The sequence below is a fragment of the Patagioenas fasciata genome, chromosome 7 (assembly GCF_037038585.1).
Source record: "Patagioenas fasciata isolate bPatFas1 chromosome 7, bPatFas1.hap1, whole genome shotgun sequence".
Taxonomy (NCBI): Eukaryota; Metazoa; Chordata; class Aves; order Columbiformes; family Columbidae; genus Patagioenas; species Patagioenas fasciata.
Window position 1 is genome coordinate 6,403,348 of NC_092526.1, and position 26,669 is coordinate 6,430,016.

General features: G+C 41.3%; 1 protein-coding gene and 1 long non-coding RNA gene across 8 annotated transcripts in view; one reads left to right on the forward strand and one right to left on the reverse strand.

Moving 5' to 3' along the window:
* The window catches only part of LOC136103416 (von Willebrand factor D and EGF domain-containing protein-like), a 183,470-nt gene that overhangs the window by 145,340 nt on the left and 11,461 nt on the right, over positions 1-26,669 (forward strand). For 5 of the 7 annotated variants that reach the window (XM_065841488.2, XM_071810734.1, XM_071810733.1 and 2 more), the window contains 6 exons: positions 741-836; positions 1,597-1,692; positions 4,215-4,310; positions 5,674-5,769; positions 19,943-20,038; positions 21,150-21,245. In XM_065841488.2, the coding sequence (XP_065697560.1) occupies positions 741-836; positions 1,597-1,692; positions 4,215-4,310; positions 5,674-5,769; positions 19,943-20,038; positions 21,150-21,245 (576 nt within the window). Of the gene's footprint in view, positions 1-740; positions 837-1,596; positions 1,693-4,214; positions 4,311-5,004; positions 5,149-5,673; positions 5,770-19,942; positions 20,039-21,149; positions 21,246-26,669 lie in introns of those variants that run through there. The other 2 variants (XR_011739932.1, XM_071810732.1) reach the window with 2 other exon arrangements.
* On the reverse strand, positions 747-20,148 carry LOC139828392 (uncharacterized). The gene is made up of 4 exons (XR_011739933.1): positions 19,914-20,148; positions 15,105-15,200; positions 8,284-8,349; positions 747-893 (listed from the first exon to the last, which is right to left on the reverse strand). It is a non-coding gene; the product is annotated as an uncharacterized lncRNA (long non-coding RNA).

Consider the following 26,669-nt stretch of genomic DNA (forward strand, 5'->3'; position numbering starts at 1 on the left):
AATAGAAGGGCCCACGACATCAGTTGTCAGGTTCCCACCTTAAATGCTTGTTAGATTTGAGAGGTTAAACCTGTCAGGCTTCCTGCACAATGAAGCCATCAGGCTCGTAATGATCAACATTTAAAAAAAACAAGTGTTTTCAGCAAATAGCCTGTTTCAGGAGCTGCATTAGTTTCCAGCTTTATGCATTACACCTGCTCATCCTCTTTCCCCCCGCAGAATGACACGGCATATTGCAATATGTCAAAAAATCATTATTTAACTTGCTGCTTTGTCTGCTGCAGACCTCACACTACTTATTAAACATTTAAAATGTTGCTTAAATGTTTGTCATTTTGCTGACAAATTCCCACACAACTCTTTCCTACAGAGAAGAAACCCTTCATCTCTGCTCGAGAGTAACGCCTGACACATGTCAAGGTTTACTGAACATCCACAGGGCAAATTTGTGCAGGATGGGCCAAGTCTGCAGTATTATCAACCACATTCGTCCTGGATCCACACGTGGACTTCAAAAGTTAAACAACATTGTTATGTTAAAATCATTCCCTTGCAGAATTAGTGCTGTATTACTGATGTGATACCTACGTTTATCCTGCAGCCAAATTTTTCCCTCAGTAGCCAAATTACTTGTTGGATTAATAAAATGATATGGGAAAAGAAGTAACAAAGTGTGCTCAAAACCACACAGAATGTATTATTTGAACTGTTCTTTTTCTGCTTATGTTTTATTCCTGCAGTGCAGTGTGATCCACCATGTGAGCATGGAGGGACTTGCCTGTCTCAAAATACTTGTTCTTGTGCCTATGGATATGTTGGCCCTCGATGTGAAACAAGTATGTATGAATTCATTCAGGCTTTTCTCCTCATCACATGTTTGAATTTGTAGAAAACTAGAAGAGAAAAAAAAAAAAAGCTTTATTATTTTTCTATATTTCCCTTTAAAATGGTGATTGAATACAGAAAGGAAATCCAATCTATTGAAGAAATATGGTAGCTAAACTATTTGAGAGCATAGATTTACCTGCAGCATAGTTGCATTATGTAAAAATATGCACATCTGTATCAACATTTTCTACACAAAATCACTACTGTAGAAAAAAAGAAGCAAAAACCTCCACGTTATTTATAGTAGCATTTATGAAATTAAAGGTTGTGTGAGTGAATGACGTAATGCTAGTTTTGAGAACACAAAAAAACCCGCATACCTATTAGGAGTCATGTTATTGTGCATTACAAGTTTAAAAAGAGGCTCAATATATAGAACATCTGGGGAAAAATCAGCCTTCAAACCCTTTTATATGAGCTGAATGGTGAAAAAGCTGCAGTTTCACTATTACAGTCCTTGTTGCTTATTTAAATATGAAGTTGTCCTTGAAAGAAATGTAATTTTATCTCTGACCCAGGGTGGCTCAAATACTTAAAAGAATTTTAGATGCAAGAGTTGGGATGAGTGGGTAGGATAAAGAAAACCAAGGAACGTGACAGATTGATCCCTGAGTTTACCTCTTGGACTGATCCCATTAGTTATTTGCTCTAAGAGAGCAGCTTTAGGATCTGTGTCAGCGATATTTTGATCCTTTGGGTGTTTTCCAGTGGTGTGTAACAGGCACTGTCACAACGGTGGGGTCTGTGTGTCACCCGATGAGTGCAGATGCAGCAATGGATGGAGCAGCCCTTCTTGTGACACGGGTGAGTGGGTAGAAATGACGGAGTTTGCTTCTTTTGCAGCCTGAAATCCACGTGATTCCCACAATTCAGCGGTGGCAGTGGGGATTACTCAAAGAATTCAAATGCAAGAACAGGAGACTTAGTTGCCCTCATGGAGAGCTCGAAGGATGAATCCTGCCCCACACTTGCAGTGGCAGAGATAAGGGCAACGTGACCCTCTGCACTGCCCATGGCCTGTGCAGCTTCCAGTTTTTATTGCTTTTACCCCCACACATTTCTCCCAAGGAATGGTGGTAAGGCAGAAAGAAGGATTTGGATTTTGGTGATACCATCAAATCTGAGCTTAAAAGTACAGTTTATGGAGACAGGAAGAGGAGGCCAGTTTAAGTTAGGACCAAGAACATAAGCAAAAAAATGTGTCTTCTGGTGCTAAGTTAGCAACTACACACACACTTCTAATAGTGCATAGTCTAAGGAAGAAAACTGAATGTAAAAGGGTAAGCTATCAGGAACTGAGACTGACCACCTTGATCCTTGTGGTCCAGTTCTTGCATTCAGTTTGGCCATTTCAGAAGACGGCTCATGGCTTTGAAACAGAAAAATAGGTATTTTGCAAGGAGAACGGCCCCATTCACCCCCCAGTGTTAAACACAGCGCTGCTCCAGCACTTCACACTTGCAGAGCACCTGCACAGAAGTGTGCACGCTCAGGGAAAAGCCACCTCCACCCATCAGTGCAAAATGATAAGGTGAGGATTGGAACTAGGTACCTATTTCTAGTCAGGACTCCTAGTTTTGAACCCTGGTTTGAATAGGTACAGCTCAGACCTTCCCCTTAGGGCCTAAGCACTAAAAGCCAGAGTACATTTTTCCTCCGAAGGCACAGCAACTACAGCACTCACCCGGGACAAGGCATGCAAAATCGTGAAATATTAAAAGGCTGAGAACGAGGAGTACCTTCATCAGTGCCAAACCTCAAGGATATGGAGGCACTCTGCCTCTGCCATAGTGAATATTAAATGCCTGAGACACCTTCAGCTTACATTACCTTTTCTGGAAGGTGAGAGATGTCATTTTAACCTCCATCTCCCTGAGATTGCTCTTCCTCTAAGTGTTGAAATGGCAGACCTATTGAGGACACATAAATTAACCTAGCTAAGATCCCTGGTAAACGACTGGGATTGCCACTAGCTATTCTGGTTCACGCTAACTCCTGTTTTTCCTGCCAGCGATTACTCTCCTTGAGTTCTGCGCATCTATTTTGGGGTGGCTTTAAACTGAATTATTCCAAGAGGAGGACAAGCAGCAGCAGCAGTAAATTCCAAGCCAGAAGAACAGCAGCAGGATTTGTTTGATAATTCCTTAGATGAAGGACTGTCAGGCTCACCTCTCTGGCACAGTTTTGTGTGCACTACACAGAGTATTTTGCGGATATTATTGTCGTTTCTTGCCTCAAGTGATATGATCAGAGTCTCTGGAAAACACAGATATAGAAATAAGGGGACTTTACCAACAGAAACAGAAACACTGACAGACTGGATATCTGTGAACTAGCCGGGACAATGAGGCAACTAATCCAAATTCACTATTAACAATGAATTCAGTCCATTTTGACTTCATAAGTGATTGCTGCTTAGTCGGAAAAGCCTCTCATCTAGACTACAATTTAACTTTTTTCTCTTCCCAAATTGACATTTTATTTCTCCTGTAGTTCACTGGATACATTTTAGTGACCCTTAATTTATTTAAGCTTAAATGTATTTAATTTTTTTAATGGGCTATTTCGTAAGATACTGAAAGACAAAAGGAATAAAGGAAAAAGACTCTTTTAAAGTGTCACTCTGCTTCACAATGAAAACCTTATCAGATTCCTTATTCTTCACACAGTGACTTCCCAACTAAACCAATTTGCAATTCTAATGCCCCTTTTTTTCAAGAGCCAGGTACTTGCTGCATAGAAATATGCCGTATAGCTTTTAATTCCTAATGCCCGTTATATCATCTACAGTAATAACAGATAAATATAGAGGCAAAGGGAGCTCAGCCAGTGGTTTTGCTAGTGATGCATGAGCCAATATGTTGTGGGAACTGGGATTTAAATCTATTTATTTAATATATATACTCAACTTGAGGGAAATGCCATGATGCTCTGCAGAATTCAGACACAGCAGCGAATGGTTAATACCTCATCTCCAGGTTATCCAGGCTGTGACTACATTTTACTACCTTGGAATCATGTTTGGTGCGGATGCTAGAGCAGAAACAAATGAACTGTGCAAATCAAAGGAGGACATCAGAAATGGACTATTAAGCTGTATTTTATTTCATGCCCCGAGCTATACTGAAACACCACTGAAATGCTCCCGCTGTGTCGACAACGAAAAAAATGTCACAGCACAACTGACCAGCAAGGATTGTGTGAAATTCATCACAATATTACTAGGAATGTTTATTCTAATGACACGTGCAGCAGCAAAAGAGCATCTACTCTAGAAAATTCAAAATTACAAGAGATTCATAGAGTTCTCTTGTATTCACATACAGCTGTGTGCAATCCTGTGTGCTTGAATGGAGGAGTCTGTGTACAGCCAAATATGTGTACGTGTCCTTATGGCTTCTATGGGCCACAGTGCCAGAGAGGTAAGAAGATTCTATTTATCATCTTGATAAAGGATCCAGGCTAAAAATATAAACAGCAGCCTATTATTATCTGCCCCCACATGAAGTATATCCAGAGATTTTCCTTGTCAAAACTCCCTGTGTGCTCCTTTGATGTTAGAGCCTGTTGTAAATCCACATTATATTCTTCTTAATGGTACTGTGAAGGAGTAAGCACTTATTTATGATGGCATTAATGATAACTAAACAATTAATCTCCTGCTATCTGAAGTCAGTGATATCACTAATTAGCAAGTATTCAGTTAAATGTTAAAGCATGTCTCTACCTTGTTCATTTTGCATACTCTATAGTGTGTACTATACCGTGTTGTAGAGTCATAGATGGTAATCTATCTTCCAATGGGGCTCAAAATATCACCTACTTGACCATCCTAGAGTCTAGTGGATGGGAGACTTATACAGGACTTCTTCAGATCCCTACTCAAGGATCTGATCAAATAGAGCAGGACCTGATTTAGAATCCCTTATGTTTATCATTTGAATAGCTGGAAGACCCCTGTGCTTATACCACTTCCTTTTCAGTTTTTTGAGCATGGCTCTAATAACCCCTCCTGAATCTGGGAATTTAAATACACTCATATTACCAAACCTGAGCTATTTCAATATTAAAGTTCTGTTCTCTTGCTCTCTCCCTTGTTTTTCTTATTTTTGCAAGCGAACGATTCACATGCAAAAATCTAATTGCAAATGGAGCTTGCTGGAAGCTCTTTGTTTTTGTGATGTTGGGCATGAAGGAGAGAGTGAAAATTATACAGACTCTGTAATGTGATGATCCTTCTCTTGACGTTCAACATGGAAGGTACTTTTCCACATCCAGATGATTTGCAACTTTTATCCTTAAGTGTTATGGTTTAGATAGAACTAAAACTTGAAAATAAATATCCACATTCGTGGGATATGGAAGTGATATGGGGAGAGAGTGGATGGATGCTTAAGAAAAGACCTTCCTCCTGCTTCTTTGAGAAAGGGTGAAGTAATAGCGCCAAAACAAAGTCAGCAAATATCAAACACTGATCTATGTTTCAAAGGCAGAACCCTTGAAGAAGCCCTTTAGCTACAGCTAAAACCTAAGAGATCCTGAGGGACAGTCCAACCACTTGACTGCACTGGGAGTCACGTCCCACATTCTTTCCAAGAGAGAATCAGGAGCTCCAGCATCTGCTCAAATCACCCGTTGGAGAGACACCTTCTCCACCCCAACTAAAGCAAAAGCCTCTGTAGTCTGGTGTCCCAACACAGGCACCTAAATAAAGAGCCTCTATTTAAGCAACATTGATCCCCTATGCGATTTCATGGCACGAATCTTCTGTTTTCCTTTCCCCAGCTGTTTGTGTCCCCCCTTGTAAGAACGGTGGTCGCTGTGTTCGACCCAACATGTGCTCCTGCACCGAGGGCTATGCTGGAAGATGGTGTCAGAAAAGTAAGTTACAAACTTCCCTTTGCTTTAAAGACTTCTCTGACTCGTAACAGTTCTTCTCCATTTTGTCGATGTTCAACAGGATATTTTGTCTGGATTCATGCCATGATCTCCTGTATTTCTATCAGAGCACATATAGCACTATATTAAGTCTAAAATGAACCTGTTAATTACAATAGCATCAAGTGAAGTCAATGTTGGCAGTAGAACATTTTGCTAGAATCCTCTCTAAATATTTCATGTATTTGGAATGAGTGAGACTCATATTTGGAGATGAATTATTTTGCATTAAAGATATTTTGGGAAAAAATTAAAGCCAAAGGCAGAGCAGCTGACTGAGATCCTCAAAAATACTGGAATGTCATACTTCCAGCTTAATTAACACAGTTGGTTAATAACGCTTCAGCCTGCCTTTGTTCTTGTCACTGAAAACTCTCTCTTCACCTTAGCATTGGTATTCATATTCAATTCTTCTACTCTTTGGGGGAAATAGGTTATTCCGGCACTTCTACAGACTGTATTGCTCAACAATATCTGTCACCCAGGGAGTTTAGGATATGTATGTGAAAACCTTTCCTTTTTTTTATTGTTATTATTATTTCTTAACCAGTTTGAAATTGGCAAAAGGGGAGCTGTGAAAACAACCATTCTTGGCAGGAAGAATCTGTACGTTTCCAGAGCACTTAATGTCTCTCACACACAGAGCAAAGCAGCTACTAAAAAACTCCTTCCAGCAACAAAAGGCCCCTGAATGCCCAGGCTACAGCTCTCCCTCCTTCGGCAGAGAGAGTCACGTCGCACAGCTCTGCCTGGCTGCAAAGCACACAATTCAATAGTCTGCTCTGGCAGGAACAAGCTGCAGGGAAGAAAGGAGGGAAAAAACCTTCTGTTTGGCATCTTGTTTTCGAGGTTAGAGAACATCAGGAAAGTGCTGTTTCCAGCTTTAAACGTATCGCCGCATCTCCAGACGCATCAAAGGAAAAGGAGGTGATCATGGTCGCAGTGTAGCAAAGCATTCTGCTAAATCCTCCAACTGCTACCAATCCTCGGCATGTTTCTTTCCACTTTCAAAACATTTATGAGGTTTTGTTGCCCGTTTTGGTATAAGCTTTCACAAAAAAAAGCTTCCTCCTGTGAAGAAAATATTTTTGTACTGTCCAATCTCAGCCTCCATTCTACGTCAATAAACACTCTATAATCTGGTTTATTTAGCCCAGTACTATACAAACTTAAATAAAGGACCTGTGTCTGTGATGAATGAAGCGTGATGAAGCAGAAGGCAAAAACTACTACTTGCTTACTCTTACAGGCCACTGACTGTTAATAGGGAAAAAATATCGAGTAATGTTTCATTTTTCTTCCTTAAAATCAACTGCTTATGGGACAGGTATCATGATGCATAGAAAGAACTTACACACAAGCTTTTCACAGCAAGCAGTTGCTATTAGAGCTGTATGTCTTGTTGCTGTTGTCACATGAAACAGCTTCTCTGTCCTTTGCCAGGGGATCCAGATTTCCCCACTTGTAGCACAGTTCCAAAACCCTCTGCCCGCAAAATCAGCTTTTCTAGGCACTTAAATTGAGCCTGATCTTACAAGTTTTAGGTGGATTTCTTACCTGCCTAATAAAACCTATCCAGAGAGAATGAGTAAACTTAAGACTAAAAAAGGCAAGTCTAAATATGATTCCCACCCATGTAGTACATGCAGATCAGCCTCACATTTCTTGGTCTTTAGTCTGGGAAAATATTGGTGGCTTTTGCAAATTTCCCATGAACTAGAAAAACTGAGAAATAAGACTTGTCAGAAACAGTGATCTAAGTGAAAAGAATGCATTTCTGAACCTGCGGTTGATGTTTGAGACTGGCAGTCTTTTCAGTCCTGCCATCATTTATACACAGACATACAGTTCTTGCACCCTTACCTGTGACACCTACTAACAGTGATATGGATAGCATGAGCAAATACTTAGGTTTCAGCTTCAATATGCTCTGATACAGAGTCAGAGCAAGGGGGAAGTTCCCTGCCATGCAGTTCCCAAGCTCCTTGCACAGCCGGGATTACCGCAGGGGTGCTGCCGTTTCCAGGCTCACGGTACCACAACACACTGCTGGGTGACCCCTCGGATGGAGATACGTCAAGTCAGAGAAGACAGAAGTGCTTGGATGCCCATCCTGGAGGTGATTTGCACATTAGGGCTGATCCTAACGTCTGAACCCCAATGTCGTGCAACTCAGATGTAAGTAGCAGCCTGGGATAGACATTTGCCCTTGTGAAGACTCAACAAAATAAGTATCTGTTTCTCCAGTAATTAATGTTCATAAGTACTTCTTACATCTTAAGAAATGCCATATAAAGGCACCTTTATATCCATAATTGAAATAACAACAAAGAATTCACATACTCTAAAGAAACAGCATCTCTGTCATGAGATCAGCTTTATAAAGTTTTCTTTAGGTAGGAACAGTGTTTAGAGGCAAAGACAACAATAAGTCAAATCAGTTGTTTGGTCACTTACCCCTTAAATATTTTGGCATTGTTTCCACTGCTTTTAGACATTTCTCTTTGCTTCTTTGTATCTCACCTGCATGGACAGAGAAACAAAAGCTTCTGTTTGCTTCAGAACCTCAGCTGAAGGAGATAATTAAAACCAAAAGCCATGGCAGATAATCAAAGACAGGTTATTGCCAAATTGAACCCAAATACCCTGTTGGTTTATTTTAAATATATATAGCAACAGGACTTAGGATTTTCACTTCCATCCCTGTGTGTGCAGTTTGGCACTTCTAATAGTCTCTGCTCGACAGCCAAAATTATGCAGGACAGAGTGGCAGCACCAGCCTTTCGCCATTTGGCCTTATTCTTCTTTGCTTCTTTAATATACAGAGAAAGGCATTCAGCCTGAAAGTTTGTGTTTGTTTTGTATGTAAATAAACACTGTCTCAAAAAAAAAGAGGTGTAAATCACCCAGGTCTGATTGGCTGCCAGCTGAAATATAGGGCTTTGCCCGCTGTGTTTACTGATAAATAACCGCCTGGTGATTATGCAAACCAGCCACCCACAGCCAGGACGAGCGGGTGTCAGAGCTGACAGTGAAATGTGTGGTTATGCCTCAGCAACCGTACAGCCTTGTCCCCTCACTTGCTACGCGTTGTTTTCAGTATCATCAGTCTTGTTGAGCGGAAAGAGGCAAATGCTGGCAGCGCCTCAAAATAAAATGTATTTCTGGATCAAGTCGGCATCAAACAAACCAACTCTGCCTTAATACGAAAGGAAAGTTGTTGGCACGTGCTTTTAAATTATCTTTTGAAAATATTCACAGCTGTGACGATCCCCGGATATCACTCCCGTTCATGAGGATTTAAAGCAGTGTTCACACTGATTTCTGCTGCATCTTTACAGAAATTATGAACAAAGAAAACATCATTTATTTCCTACACGTATTACCATCAGACTGCTTTGGAAACAACTCTTGAAAAAGAAAAGCTAATAAAATCTGAGTTTTCTTATGAAGGGTTGGAGTGAAGAAGAGGGGAGAAAAAGAGAACTTCAGGGGACCACACGTTCAGCCCTTCTCGGCTGCTTTGGTGAGTTCATCTCTGAGCGAAAAGACAAGCCACAGCTCCCTCTGGAGCTCATCAGCAAGCAAAGGTCACAGGAGAACAGTGCTGAGCATCCTCCTCCTCCTCTCTCCTCCAGGATATCGATAATACCTCCAGCCTGACCTCGGCCTCTCCGACGGCACCAGACCCTGGACCTCTGACCTCCTCGCCACCCACCTTGCATCCAGCGAGCTGGGGTTTACATATGGTTTAAAGCAGAGACCGTGCTTCTGCATGCATCTATTTTACCGTGTCAGGCAGAACCCTGCAGGTTTCGTATCACATAAATCATCACGCTGACGCTGGGACTTTGCAGATTGGATCTCCAAGTTAGTAGATAACTATTTCTCCATTTCAGTAATTCCTGCAGGCAGGATTTATAGCCATTACACAGAGCACAATATAACTCACGCTCATTCTTCCAGCTCTGCTTGCTCCTCTTCCCTCCCCCTCTCTTTTTCCTTGCCAGTACCATGAGGACTTTACTTGCATGAGAGCTAGAGGCAAATTAATTGGAAACGTGAACGCTGGGTTTCAAAGGCAGCTTTTTGCTAAGCAATGTCATATCGTGAAAGTCACTGATTTCCCATATTCCAGCATTCCCATGCAATGTTCCTGCAGATTACTGCCTTGCCAGCTGCATAAGCAGGAAGTTTTACTGCTCAACAAATTAGACTTCCACCAAGGTACCATCCTGACAAAGGGTGATGTGTTCTCTGGAATGTCTTCCCTGAGTAGGCAGATTGACTCAAGCCATCTAAAACTGGCCAGTTTGTAAAGCAGAGGTCCAGCACACCCTCGCACACAACTGAGCAGGGAACAATCCACGCATCCCATCCAAATGGATGGAGTAATCATTTGCATTAGACTTGCTTTTCGTACATCAAGGATGGGCTCGGAAGCAGCAGCTGTTTGTCCAAGATTTCTGGACGACAAATATTCTCAGGCAGTGGGTGTTTGGAAATTAATAAACAGCTGCTCATAGCAGAGAGACTTGTAACTTTCTGCTAAAAGCATTAGTCTTGTGACAGAAGCAGAACAACTGGCAGGTTGGTCTGCTGACTAGTAGGTGCAGAGTCTGGAGACACAGGAAAAGGAAACACTGCTCTTGGTTCTTACTTGATTTTCCAGCCCATGTAACAGAATAGGCTCATGCTAGATGTCATCTTCCTTCCTTGGGCAGGAAATACATCAGAAGACAAAGAAAAAACAAATCAAGGCTACTACTGTGTTTCCCATTCAGCTGAACAACGTGATCCATGTGGGTGGATCTCTGATTTCCTGGAGAAAGATATAAAGCCAGATGAGAAATGGTGACTCAAGACACAACCTGGTTTGTGCTCTGCTCACAGAGCTGTGCTCCTCTCTGCTCCATCTTTGAAAGGATTCGTGACAAAACCATTACTCGGCCTTTCCTGAAAGATACATTTTGTTCATCTATAGGTAGCTGATGCATTTATTTTAACAGAGACTTTGAGCACATGCAGCTTATTTTGCAGGAAGAGAACAAGAATATACCTGAGTAAGAACTGAATATACATCCTAAATAAGTCAAAAAATGTATTAAATTTGTATCCATTCCATAAGCAAAACATGCACAGACTATAGCATGAATTTTACTAGGGTAAAGAATCTAGGTTTTGAGCCAGTATTTACATGCATCTCAAAGGTGCTAAAGGAATGTGTCAGATCTGCTGCTGTATGTAAACACATACATGTAAACTAAAAGAGCAAGGATTTCTGAATTACTGCATTTCTATTTCTGGTGGGCTTCTGAGTAAGGATAAGTGCTTTTTTCCACTAATTGGTTTAAGACACAATACGTTGGGGACGCCTGTTTTTAATTAAAATATTTTTAAAATATCTCCTCTTCAAAAAGCAGCATAGGATCTGCCACTTGAATAGCCCAGAGGATGGACAGTTCTGGAGACTGTTTATTCACAAAAAGACATTGGTGAGACAACCCTCTCCAACATCAATTCCTAAGTAAGCCTTGGCTTACTTTCTGAGACAGGTAACAACAGGATGACTAACAGGCCCCAGTACAGGTGAGGGGTGGACCTGCTGGAAAGCAGCTCTGCAAAGAAGAACTTGGGAGTTCTGGTTGACAACAGGTTGACCATGAGTCAACAATGTGCCCTTGTGGCCAAGAAATCCAACAGTACCTGGGGTGTGTTAGGAAGAGTGTGCGCAAAAGGCTGAGAGAGGTTGTTCCTCCCCCTCTACTCTGCCCTGGTGAGGCCACACCTGGAGTTCTGTGCCCATTTCTGGGTTGCCCAGTTTAAGAAGGACAAGGAAATACTGGAGGGAGTCCAGCGGCTCTGAGGATGATTGGGGCCTGGAGGACCTTTCTTATGAGACTGAGAGCACTGGGTCTGTTCAGCCTGGAGAAGAGAAGCTGAGAGGGGATCTCATCAGTGTTTATAAATATCTCCAGGGTGGGTGTCAAGAGGATGGACCAGACTCCTTTCAGTGGTGCCCAATGACAGGATGGGGGGCAACGATGACAGACTGAAGCACAGGAGGTTCCATCTCAATATAAGGAGAAGCTTCTTTCCTTTGAGGTGCCAGAGCCCTGGACCAGGCTGCCCAGAGAGGCTGTGGAGTCTCCTTCTCTGGAGACATTCAAACCTGCCTAGACACCTTCCTGTGTGGTGAATCTGCTTTAGGAGGTGGGTTGGACTGGATGATCTCCAGAGGTCCCTTCCAACCCCAACCAGTCTGTGGTTCTGCGAACAGATGAGTGCAGCTCCAATGCAGACAGCAGTCCTCTTCCCAACCCCCTGACCGGGCTCGCACTCAAGGTCCTCGCTCTTCTTGGTTCTCAGCCAAACCACAGTGGCCTGTGGCTGCTCCCCTTCTTGGCTTCAGACTGTGTCTGCACCACCACAGTTCTCTTCAGTCACTCTGCCTGGATCTCCCTTTTCCTTTGTGCAGATGAAAATAAACCAAATTGCATCACGGTGACAGTTTAGCCCACTCAGTGCAATAAAACCACGCTTAAATGGCAGGTCATACTGCAAGCGCAGAAGCTACAAAAACTATCAGCAGAAGAAAACAATGTATATGAGAATCCTCTTGCACTTCTTATTCAGGCATGACGAGAAAGCAGCTCCACAGAACAATTTATACACGCGCTGCAATGGTTCACTGACCTAAGAAAACACAGAGCATTCTTCAATGAAGAGAAAACGTTATCAAACCGAAGATCCTAACAAGATGGGAATATACGCTGTGCTGAGTGTATACTTTACAATTCCCCACGTTAATTATAAGCTAAGAGTTGCAAAGATGAGAATGAAGTATAGCTACAGTCTCTTCCAAATTAATAGTGTTGCAGACTAAAACCAATCAGCACATGACAAATACGTTATGCCGATGATCCCAAAAACTGACAGTTCCTAGTAAAATGTTCCTCAAAGATATAAGTGTGCACCTGCACATGCTTATCTTGATTATTGTGGACTTCCTTCTGAAACATTGTGCAGCTATCCAAACATCGCACCATTGTATCCCTAGGGAGAGTTCCACCTGACAAGGCATTAGGTAAAATGAAGATCGGGAGACCTAAAGGGAGAAACATTTCAGTCCAGGGAAAGAGGAGAGTCCCCCGTCTGTATTGTAGTGACAACCCCAGTGGCTTCCATGGCTTCCTGAGGTTTAAGAGTCTTGCCCACCATATGCTACCAGGGAAACTTTTGGAGGTACAGATGGAGAGATCAGGGTCTCCTTTAACTGATAGAAAATGTTATTGTCTGACGAGAGTGACATGACAGAGCCAACGGGGACACCATAGATTATGCAGTAACACTCAGAATTTAGCCCAGCATCTCGGTAGCCTTGCCATTCATTATTTTTCCCATATTTTTCCCCCGAACTAATACCTAAATTAGATTTATTTCTTGCTTTAATAACATTAAAAGGCCCCTTAGGTGTATCAGAATGTATATCGGAATGAAGACCAGACATAATTAGGCAAACCACTGGTACTGCATTGCTATCTATATGGTCTACCATTTTTCAGACCATATTTTCTTCTGAAATGCATGCTAGGTCATGCAAACTAACTCATATCGCTAGAGTCGTATGGTAAAGTGAATATATTTTAAATGCAAACTGTCACCACGCCCATCACAATTACATTTACAGCTCCCTCTGTGTCTTGTAGTAATTTGTTCTCCCACACTGCGTCCCTTGCAGGTTTCTACCAGATTATTTTTAGTATTCAGAAAGGGAATTTATTGAAGAAGTGCTTTGCATCTCTGTTGGAGATACATGAAGCAAGAAATACAGATGAGAAACCTCAAAATGATTGGTAGCTTGGTATGGGTAAGGATTCACATTTTAGAAGAACCTTGCACAAAAACTTCAATTTTATTACAGGAAAAATATTCCTTCTTCTTAAAATTTGATCTGTGGCTACAATTACTGACATCCAGTGGATCACATCCCAGGTTACTCTGACAGAGCTTGGAGAGAAAGTTATTTCTTTATTTACAAATCCAAATCAACATAGATGAGGAATTTCAGAGCAAATCAAGCTCTGAAACAACATACGTGCCTAAAACTCAGCACGGGCAAAACTAGTTCCTTCCTGCCCTTGGAAATAGAAAAAAGGGGACTAGAAATTGCTAGTGTCCCGAATCCATAACATGTTTTTCAGAGCTCTGTGCATTTGGGACCTTCACAGCAGCAGATATATTGGTACATCCATCTCGCTAATGATCTGTTGAGCATCAGTTATACCCTCTAAAGGCAGGAATGACATTTTTTACCTCAACTACTTTCTGCTGGTGTCAGGGCAGTAGAATTCAAGTAACAGTGACCTTTGTCAGAAACACCCTTTTTGGTCAGAACACACCCATTTTGTGATTAATTTTTTTGAAGGATGAAAAGATCATTCAGCAAGATCAAACCTTTATTTGGAGCCCAGAAGCATCGAAACAATCATTTCCTTAGTGCGGTCAGGATAATGTTTTATCCGAGCAGAGCTGCTGGGATGCACAACGCAGCCAGAGGGATGCAGAACCTTCTTTCCAGTCCATGAATTGAGCTGTGCTATTTTGTGAAACCGCCGACTTCCAGTTCTCATCCTACAAACAACATCAGCAACGTCCCTACGTTTTACGGCTGCGGTCTCACGATGACAATTGGACACAATTCCTGGCACGGAGCTTCTCCCCACTTTTTGTGTTTTATCAATAGATGATGTATACTGCCCATAAACGTTGGAAAAGGACTAGAAGTGCCTGTTTTAACACATCTACTGGTTTTATTTTTGTTCTCAGCTTGAGTTCTGTCATCAGTATTTTCCCGACAAGACCAGTCAGTGTTATTTTTACATCTGTCCCATGCTCTGTGTCCTTACTGTGTCATATGTCCCCAGCTACAGCTCTCTGTTTCTGAGAATGTCACACCAGATCAAGCTAACCACTAAGCAGAGAGAAGAAAACGAACATTAAAACAACATGTACACATACAAAAGCCAAAACTGCGACTGATCAAGGTTCCTGCTCCTCAAAAGAGCAGTAGAGAGTAAGTTGAAATATACACCAGACCCACAGAGATGTCGGTCCAAAATCAACCCCAACCAGAAATAAAAGCAAAGCCTGTGAATCACATACAAATGACAGCACAGGGATGGCGATTTAAAGGATATGTTGAAGTATATATATCTACCAGTAGGTGTTCCCTTTGCTGTGTTCTCCGTCAGCACAGCTATAGCCTGATGCATTACCTTAGCTGGCCCACACAGATGTTACCGCTTCGGGCTATTTTCTCTCTTCCATCCAAAAGCAGAATGCATCCAGAAGCAGGTCAATTTTCTCAGCTTCTACATGGCATAGAGAAAAGGAAAAAAAAGAAATAAAAGTTGTCGTGAAAACGACATCTTCTAATCAGCGCTGCAGTGTGACACGCTGTCTCCTCAGCAGCAGCATGGCTCAGGATACGTCATGACAGGTGATTTCTGATTCAGAAAGAAATAGTCTGTACAGTCTCATTGTCAGAAAAGGACGTGGATGTTCAGCTGCGGCAAGGCGAATTCCTAGAACACTGCAGAGAATCCCTTTCTGCCGAGATTTTAGGAGCCTGATTTAATATTCTCTCTGTTTTGCCTTTATGAGGGTGATGATGAAGACTGTCCTATTTCAACAAAATTACAAGCTTTTTACTACTTATTATTACCTACTTCTAGCAAGAAAAGCTGTAATGGGGTACTAGCATCAAAAGGTGGCTTAGTTTCAACTTAAACATTTTTGTCTGAAGGTATCTGAAGGAAATGTCCAGCTTCTTTTAATCACTGTAAACTAATCAGCAACTACTGCTGGCCAGTATTGTGAGTGTTTGTTATAAAAACAGATTATTCTCAAAAGAATATGCTCCATGCTTAACTTTGCCCCCAGTCCCTTTTAACGTTACATAGTAGAGATATTTTGCTTAATATTGTGTATGTTTTAGAGGAACTGATTCTGTAAATCAATGGCAAGAAGGGCAGGCAAAGGAAGACACTGGAATTGTAGATATCCATCACTGATGCTACTTACACCAGGAGGACCTACTTGACTTTACAAGCAGCACTTAAATTTTTGGTTGGGGATTTTTTTTAGAACTTTAGTAGTCTCTGGAAATATTTATTTTGCAGGAAAAATCTCCCCTTTGGCTGACAAAGCAGGAGGTTTGGCTACCTTAAAGATGTTAGGGCTGAACAGCTGAACTGCAGAGCTCCATGGAGGTTGATAAAAGAGTTGCAAGAAGCACTTCCCTGGGTCAAGTCAGCCTAGAGGGGATAAGCTATGAAAAGGGTCACAGGAAAATTTAAGTGATTGTAAAGTCAAAATGCATTAAAGTCACCAAAGAGAAATAGCTGCTGCATAAACCAGAAAACTTAGCAACCTGTGAATGCTTTTCAGTGCACAGAATTGTGTACATTTTGTATGATGTTCTGTGCAACACCTGTGATTTATCTTAACACCTGCACCTTCCTGTTACCTTGTCAAAAACACTCCACACCTGAAATACGGCACGTAATCGTGCTTTTTCTTTAACCTGCATTATCAGCTTCAACTTAAGCTTAGCTTATCTAACTTAACACTTTTGGAAAACATAAGATCATGGAAGTCCTTTCTAGTTTTAAACAATAGCCCTATAGAATTGTGGCACACTATAGAAATCAGTAATTCTATTGCATATGAAATTCGGTGCTTTTGTTCTTACTGAGAGCATGGAAATGTCAACACTGGCAGCAAGGGGAATGGGATTTAGGCTTTAGTGACACTTATTGATGGCTGGCAAGCCTGCACCCAGGATGTGCTGATGTACAGGGCTCTCCCTAGGCCCAGTGATACACCTACCAAACTGCAACAAAGGGAGGACACAAATGTGTTTGCATTCGTATCATTAGGGCAAGTTCTCAAAGCAGGTGGAAAACCTATCCAACCAATGTTTTCATTGCGTCAACATGCCTTTTTTGAAGGGGAGGGGAAAAAAAAGAAATATGAGTCTTTTCAAAGTCATGGCAGTGCCTGGGAGGATTACAATAATTCAATTTGCTCTCCTAGCGTCTGATAATTTATTTAGTTTTCCTGTGAGAGGCTGTAACATTTTTGTTTGCTATTTTGAAATTGGAGCTCCTCCACAGAGGCCAAGGAGTGGGACTAGAAAGGATCCAAACTAGTTATCATCAACACGTGCTGAAGTCTGCCTGATAGGTATCGAGATGGAATTGTATTGAAGAAAGTTAAAGAAAGGGAGAACAAGGTGGAGATGTCAGGCAGGAAAAGGGGAGAGATAACACTGCATTCATGTATATTCCTTTATGAATTCCCTAGAAAAAGTATCTGTCCCAGAGTAGGGGGTGGGATTAAATGCCCCTCCAGTTCAGAACAGGTTTGGCCCTGACCCTACATTTCCCACTTCAGCACTTCCCTTAGGTCACTGTGAACTGAACTCCTTTGGATTTACCACTTAAGTGAGAGATGCCATAAACAACACACATTGTAAAGGAAGCTCATGCTGTATTTTCACAGTTACCTGTTCATTTGTAAGACAGCTGAACCAAGAGAGAAACAGATCCCAAGATTAAAGTCAGTTTGAACTCAGACCAAGATCGGAGCTCACTTGCTGCTTGAAGTTCTGTTGAGTTATGAGGCAAATTGTGCTGAAACAAGTTCAGTTCCACACAAACTGAAAACTAAAAGTGAACAAGAAAGCACACTAGTTTGAGTTCCTGTAACGGAAAGAAGAGCCTGTTGTCATATAATTTAAAAAATCTAGTATCACTACAAAACAGCAGGTAATATCTTACAATGGAATTGGTTGTATAATGTTAAAAATACATAGAACATGTAAGAGAAAAAAATGAGAACTACAAATTTGAACAAATAGTACTGTGCTTCTAGTTACTTTTTCTTGGCTTTACTTTTTGAGGGGTAGGGGAAGACATTGTCCAAGTTCCATATAATCTCAAAATCAAATCCCTGGATTTCAAATATATGACTTTGGGGCAGCAGGCCAGCATTGGGAACAGTATGGTCTGCGAGAATCACAAAGCATAAGGTCATTTGAAACCTAAATGCGAATTTTATTATTTGGGGTCATCTTTTCTAAATTCTGAATATCTGAACTGTTTCATAATTGAAAAGCAAAGTCAAATACAACAGAAGATTGTAGGTCAGAAATCTGTTATTGGTAACGTGAGATTAAAAGGAGGAGAAAACCAGAAGAAAATAGAAGATTAAATTATTTCAGAGTGATGATTGCCATAACAATTTGAACTCAACCAGGTTTTCAGTGGTGGTTGCAGCACTTTCTGATAGCTCAGCAAGAACTGTAGATCCCTGTTAGCCTTAGTAAGCAGAAGCTGAGATTATAGCGCGGATCAGGAGAGGCGGAGAAAGAGGGTGACAGCTCAAGGGCTGCGATCCAAGCAGCCCTGACAAGAGCGGCCTGAGGGCAGGTCAGGGCTGAGGGATTCGGGAGGTTGGCACTGAGCAAAATGCCAATGTAGCAGCCAACCAAGAGCAGCAATACGGGGCTAAAAGCTGCCAGTGCGGCAGCATCTGTGTTGAAAGAACAGGCCAGGACACAAAAGCAATATTTCAGTGCATCAGAGAAATAATTAGGGGATGTAAATCTACCTAGCTAAAAATGCCTGATCACACCTAAGAGAGGAACAGAAGGTTAATCTCCCATCAAATAACAGTTGCTGTATTTTTGCCTGTTATTTTTTAATAATCATTTCTATTCAGAGGCTCTTTGCAGGATTCCACTTTCCCCAGTAAAGGTCTGAGGGGGGCTTGTGGTACTTTCAGAGCCCTGGACATGAAAATCAGAGCTGTTACAATATCCGTAGTCGAGTTCTGTTCTTACTGCTGATGTACCAAAAGCCATCCCAACCCGAGGTCTAATAAAGGCACAGTAATGTCACGTTCCAGCTGTCAGCCCCTCAGGGGCTGTTCCGCGATGAGGGAGCACAGGGAGCTCGGCAGCCACCCAGCTCCAGGAGCAAGGAGGGCTGCTGCTAATTAGCGCTGTCGGTAACGAGTCACTGGGAAACCCTGTCATGCCTAGAAGACATTAGACATGGCAGAAGCCATTCGGCATAAATATGTCCTCAAACCTTGTCAGATTCTTCCCAACTTGATGCTCATCCTCCTGTCCAACCATTTACTGTGTAACGCAACTTTATTGTATTCTGCCCCATTATCAAATGACTTTTTCATGTAAAATGCAAATAATTTCCACTCCCATCATACCACCACTGCTGTGTTTATAAACTGCATCACCTCTTCCTGCACTTACAAACATGCACAAACGGGAGACAAGGACTTGGGTATCTGCATGTGGTATCTACCTATATCAAACCTGGCTGGGGATTGCAGATGTTTGACTTGCCAGAATAGTGAGAGTCTACTGTTGGATGTCGTGAAACAACAATATTGATAAATGCAGGGCTTAATCGGAGGTGCAAAAAATTAGCAATTAGATTTGTAATGAAATCTAACAAAAAAAACCATCTGGTTTCCTGTGGTTGAAAGAACAACCTATCTTGTGCATCTTATTTACATGAAAGAATAAAGTAAAAAGGTAAGTACTTTAACAGATAACGGTACAAAAAGGTGATAGAGTAATAGATCTATTTAGTCTTTAAGCTTGGTTGAATGCAAAAACATTCCCAAAACTATGTGAAAAAATATCTATCCTCTTCAAGTATTTTCTTATCTAAATGAACATCTGAGAACATGTTTTCCAATCAGAAGCTGAAAGCTCTAACAAGTATTCAGGCTGCCCACAGCTGCCACAGAAAATGTCTTACTTGTTTTTCTGAGAATCACTGTAATTAATGCCTCTCTCTCATTTTTTTCTGGTGTTGTAGCTCTTACTGGAGCTTCCACACAAGACACAGCATCTTCCAGAAGGATTTACAGAGCTACCAAGCTTCTGGGTTTCAGATTCTCAAATCCAAATTACTTTTCTGTTTTCTTTTAACTACAAGCAATTGAAGTGGGTGAGTCTCTCGTTCAGCTCTAGCTCATTTCCCACCTACCATGTTGTTCCTTTGCTGTGTATCTGCAGGTGTGTGCGATCCCATGTGCATGAACGGAGGGAAATGCGTTCGCCCGAACGTCTGCGACTGCCCGGCTGGCTGGAGGGGCCGGCGCTGCCACCAACGTAAGCACCTCCGCTGCCCATCAGCTGCAATCTGCTTTTAATATTACAAAACAATATAGTGAATAAAATCTGTTTTGCTACTTCGGCAGCTTGCAGAGAAGCTGGTTTAAGTACAGGTAATAGAAAACGCTATAAACATTTGATGCTTGCAAAGGAAAAAAGTTGTGCAGGGGAGCCCTGGTTCTGCTTCATGCAGGTGTCTGCTACACAGCTTGTTATGGAAATTCATTTTTATAGTATTCAACTTGAAGCATTGATTTTATGTTTTAACAGCTTCACATATTTTGTTATATTTTAGAGAGAAATTCCATATATTTCAAAAATACAGAACTATTTAAAGCCTGCTGTAAAGCCTTCCACACTGATATACTCCCAAGGTCACCAGATACATTTGGGTGCATAATTTGGAGAATGATGTGTGCTTACCCTGTAACTCTACCAGATCTGACTACAGTTACATTAAAACGTAATTAAAAAAACCTCTCGCCCTATAATATTTTCAAGGGACATTTTTCCTTACGTGGCTGGTCATCACCGTGATGTTGACTGAATACATTTATAATCAAGATGACATACTGTATGTAAACCACATTAATATACTGGCATTCTACCCTTTGGGTCCTGATAGTAAATATGGTTTCAGAACCAGTGTTTTGAAATTATCATATTAATAATTTATTCAGAAATTCTGAAGACAGTTTGTGTCTCTCACACACGTACATCAAAACATGCGTTCACTCTTTCAGGATTTCTGAAGAAATAATATATGCAATGAACACATCAAATTTTACTATGAGAAACCATTTCTTTATAACATGGAAAAAAATCATGTGCATGTAACACATATGAATATATCACATGGTGAGTATTCTTAGCTGATGGTGAGCTGAGCATTAGAAATAGCAAAGCTCCCAGTAGACAGCCATCAAAGATAAATTTCTTAAGAAGTAAATATCAAAAGAATCCTGAATTATCTGATTAATAGAACACACTCACTTCTTTAGAAATCAGCCATACAGGCTAAAGCCTAGCAGGGCACCTTTCAGACACACTTTGAACAAGCAGACGTATCGTGCGCATCTTCTGACGTGTTCCGTGTGGATCTGTCCAGCTGTCTGTCTGCAGCGATGTCTGAACGGCGGAGCCTGTGTAGGTCCCAACACCTGCGACTGCACGGGAGGATGGGGAGGAACGCTCTGCCAGACCCGTAAGTGCTGCCGGAATCACCACCAGAGATCTCTACGCATTGCATTTCCTCCTGTGTATTGTGTTAGGTTTATGGTTGGACTCAATGGTTCTAAAGGTCTTTTCCAACCTGAATGATTCTCTGATTCTATTACATCTAAAAATCAACCATAACATGATTAGCACCTAAATTCTGCCTCTTATTCGTCAGGACTGTCTTATGCTGCCAGTAAAACTGTCACTTTCAAAGACATTTCTGGACCAAACAACCACATAAGAAAGAGACCTGACTTGTGTTTTACTTATATGGATGCTGAGTTTGATCTCTCAGACAAAATCAGTAATCTTTAAATTAAATAATTTGAAATATAAGATAAAAGAGAGGGTCATGGAGCAGCCCGTTCTGTGTACCCAGATGGCATTAAGCACAAAAAGAAATTCTATGTGTGCACTGACCTAAGAGCTCAACCCTGTAAATGCTCCATGTTCACAATGACCCCTGGAATTATTTGCACGTGGGAGGGATTGGAAAACCTGGAATAGGAAGAGACCTGTTAGGGTCACTTTGGTTTGTCTGTGTTATGAGCTTTACAGTAAAAGGGCATGAGGAAAATATCAAGGCATTATCCCCTTTAAAGGGCAATCTTTCTTTCACACTCGCAGAGCGTAATTACTCACAGAAATCTTTTGTCAGTTAAATCCCAATGGCTGCGTAATTGTTTCTTTGTGCCAGCTGTCTTCTAGTTCAAACACGGTAATGCTTAAAGTTATTTATTAGTTGATGACATATTCTTGACTCAGCTTATTAAATAAATAAACAAATTGTGCTTCTTCCTGTGAAAGGTAAGTTAACCATTATTAACCATTTCTGCTGTCCTCTGCAGGCACACAAGCCTAGGCAGTGTTTTATATATCTATCTGACTTTTGAAACTTTGCTCCAAGTCCACTCACTTCCCAGTCATTCTGTTGTTACTATTTCTTCCCATGTTTTCACCGTAGTGGGGATTTAAATCAGCTTTCTGTCCAAAAGGAGCTGGTGGAAACTCCTAGGTCCCACAGCAAACCCAAATCATCACCAAGCGGTTGGAATTTCTGGGGTTTGTTAGATAGAAAGAGAGAAGCCTATTGTCAGAGAGCAGATGGTGAGGTCTTACAATGCTGCTCCAGGGTATTCACAGTGAGGGAAGGAGGAAGCAGGGGAACAAGAAAGCCTTCATCCTCACAGATGTTAGGTATAAAGTTTAGCATAGTAACCCCTGAAAGCAAGTCTGGGTTTGTGTTTTAATGGGAGGCTATTCGCCCGAATCCAGAACTGAATGAAAAACTTGTATTTATCTGTCTAAACATAAAAAGCCTCCTGAGTGCATCCCTTGCTCAAAGCCACGCTCACCTTGGCCGCAGCTCCGGCGCTGACGAGAAAGCTGCTGGCACCGGCACACAGGACTCCAAACAACCTCTGGTTACAGCTTTTTGTTGCTCTTCTGTTTTTTGGCCTCCCTCCCACCTCCCAGCAGCACACAAACACTGGGCCAAACCCACGCTCCTCTGCCAGAACCAATGCATTTCTGGCACGGAGCCGCCTGGTTCATCCCACTGCTCCCCGGTGCAAAACTGCTTTGTTGCATTTAAGCTCCTGAGGTTTCCCTGCGCTCGGCACCCCCGTCTTGCTTGGATGTCTATGCCCAAATTCTGTGCTTTGCTACAGTATCAGCAACAAAGCTGAACGTGGCCTTGATCTGCACCACTTTAACTACAGACTGTGGCTGTTAAACTCACCAGAGCAAAACGTGGTAAGAGAAGAAATCAATACCAACATATGATTCATTATATTAAAATATTTATATTTTGTATTGATTTATTATATTACATATAGTATTAAAACATTATGTATTATTTATTATATTGAATGAGAAATTTTTAATTTATACTACTTATTACATTTTTCATATTATTTATCTAAATTGTTTCCACTTCATAATGCAAAAATTCCATCCCTCTCTACAAGTAACAATCCAAACGTTAACTTTTCTCAGCAATCACTGTACCTTCTGCACTATCCAGAAGCAATTAGGGTTGGATTGTTTCCCTGGAGCTTTTTCAAGGAGGTTCAATAACCCCATCTTCATTCTTTGTCTTCAGCCTGTGAATTCACACAGCTGCCCATATTGGGATGGCAGCAATAGAAATGCAGATACAGGTTTCATCTACACACTGAACCTTATTTTTTCCTCATTAATTCCTAATGACATTCAGTAGGTGACTAAACCAAAGGAACTACAGAGACTTCAACTACTATTTTTCCGGACATTTGTCAGGTGGAAAAAGCTGTTTCAGTACCTTATATTGGGATAGCTTAGCCAGAGTAGGCCATTAAGCCTACAAAAGAGGCAATGGACAAACATTGAAAACTTCTCTTGGACATCTACTTTTGATTTATCTTTAAGAAGAAGTGTCAGATCAGCATCAGTGCAGTTTCTGACTCACAAAAGTCTAAACCCACAAGCACAGTTCAAGATGTTTGGAGGCAGCAATAGATACAGCTGCCACATTAAAATATTTTCTGAATTCCTGTCTTCAGTCTCTTCAGTATAAAACCATGACATTCTCTATTTTTAGGTCCCTAATAACTAAATTATAAGTGCAAATACTGATGGCTCAGACTTCCCTGCCAACTTTCACCAGGGAAAACGGACACAGGCCTCTATCACAAGTGACAGTCCAAAATGCTTCAACCTTTCCGCAGACAACACCGTTGACAATAACCTAGAACGGATTTTCACTTCTGTTGCCATGAAGACTGGCAAGGCCTAAGTCAGAATAATTTCATATCTAAACTCTTTTTAAAATATCTCAGCCAGACTGTGTTGTCAGAAGGAGTTACCACATGTTAAGGAGCTTATATCTAATTTGGAACAGTCTGCTACATTTTGGATATGCAATCATACAAGCAAAAACTTTGCTTCTTTTGCAATGATGTGCAATGAAATTGCATGTCCATATAACGCTGTGAATTATGAATTTCTTAAAGCTACAATCAAACTCACAATGACATTCCAGAGACATCCGTGCAGGCTGTTTTTCTTACGGTTTCAGCAATCTCTGGCCACAACTAAACTGCAGAACTTGGCAACAGTAGAGACTTTTAGGAGACATTGGGAATGGATAAAACACAATAGTCCTCTTTTGTCAGACTGTAAATAAAGAGGTCAGTGAAGAGAATAGGTTTCTTCCCCACTCATCTGTAACTGAACAGAATAGCTTCTGAAAGAGAATCAATAAAATAGGTCATTTGTCCCAACAAATAAGGTGTATGGTGGAATACACACATTATCCTTGCTAAATACCTATGACTTTGATGGTCGTAGTTTAAGGAATAATGGTCAAGTTTCAGACTGTATTGCAAATGTAGGGAAATTACCTTTTGGAAGGACAGGTTAAAAATGTCATTTGAAATATTCAACATCTCAACCACAGAAATCAGCAGCTTTATAGATCAGGCTTCTTCCGTTAGAAGCTTTTGCTGCCTGACAATGCTTTTAAATTTCATGACAGCAACACAAATATTGCAAAAACTCCCTCCGAAAACAGCAAAACAATCTACCATGATCACCAGGGTTTCCCATTAGTGATTTCCTTCTCATCCCATGTTGGATATCCAGCCTAAAGCTCCATGCCTGTGGCTTCCCCCTGCCTCCCGCGGTGTTAACTCACATCTCTCTGCTTTCTTGAGCTAGGAAAGAAACTTTAGACCAAAGCGGTGAAGACCTGACAGTACAATCTGATTACCCTGACAGATAGAGCCAAAACACAGCCCAGGAAAGCCAGAAGGCTTCTGGTCAGGGATATAAGCCTGTTGTTCAAGGCTCTGAACGCAGGATCAAGGTATAACTCTAACAATTAATTATCAAGTATAAGAAGTTTCTAGTTGAGAAGGATCTTCATCATTAAAATTCATGCTGCTATCTTCTGTTCTAATATTATTGAACCCATACTGGCTCCTCATTGCCCTTCAGAATATCTTCTCTTTATTTGCATGTTATAAGTGCCAGGCTCATAGCTGTATAATTTCCTCAACATTCTTCCTCGCTCTCTCTCTCTGCCTTGAACATCTCAGACAGGCTTTCTTGTGGCTTTCTTGTGTAGCTCTTTCAAAATTTAAAAAGAAAAATCTGAAAAAAAGAACGTAGCTTGCGTGCAAATTATACCTCTGTTATTTTAACACCCAGGGATAAATCTCTTCCTGTAATGGGCATTTATTGATTATAATTTTAACATAAGCTTAGCTTATTAAATGACTTTCTTTGCTGAGTCTGTACAGGATAATGCATATATAGCCTGTGTCATTTTTAGTGCTTAGTGGCTTAGCATCCCTTGTAAATACACTTATGAAATATTCATTTGAACTTCAGCTGTGTTATTATCCTCTGTGATTTCAATTCCAATTTTCTTCCAAAATGTTTCTGACTTCTCTCCTAACGGAGCTCTTGTTGTTCTGAGCGCTACAGCGGGAGCAGGGGCTGGAGAGGGAGACACGGGCAGGCAGCAAAGGATAAAAAAAGAATAAAACAAAATCTTTCTCCTTTGTTTTCCTTTGTTTGCATCAACTGAGAACCAAAGAAACCACAGATGGAAAAATACAAAGCCTTTTACCTTATCTAATGCCTGTTCTTCCGCCCATGCATACCAGTACAGCCCTAGCTGCTGCAGGGCTCTCAAGAAGAGTCCACCTCTCTTCACCTTACCTCTTATTTTATCCACTATCAAGCAGAAAGGAGAATCGATTTCAATTTTTCAACAGCCCATATCAAACAAATAATAGTAATATCATACATGACTCTTTCTCTCCTAGCTTACTATACAGGGAACAAAAGTGGTGTGGGCACACGGAGCCCCTTCTGCTGACAGAGCTCTTGCTGTTGGGAACTGTTTTTGTTTCAGTGACTGAAACCCTGAGATTTTGTTCAGTTATAAATCCAAATTCTTTCAAAGTTCACGGAGGAGCTGAAGTAGCAGCCAGCAGAGGATGAGCACCCTGTTCTAGCCCGAGTGTGATTTCATTCCTCCTCTGCCCCATCCACACCCAGGATTCAAACTTGAGCCTCGTCCTCTCAGAAAAAGCGAGAAATTCGGAGGTTTGTGGCTGCCCGTGCTGGGTCTAAAGGAGTGCTCTGCAACAGACAACTAACAAAACCAAGCTTACTGCACAAAAACTTGTTCCAACAAAGCAGCACTTTTACCTTTTCAAAATAGCAGAAATATATCAACCAGCTGATACACTAGGAAGGCAAAGTCACTGCTCTGGGTCACTGGTGTCCCACGGCAGATGACCGCCCACCACTGCTGGAGTTTGCAAAAGCAGCACCTGAAGGTCAAGAACACGTCCAGGTCTCTGCGTGTTCTTGTTCTGACACAGCATGGACACTCACTACCTGACTACACTCATAC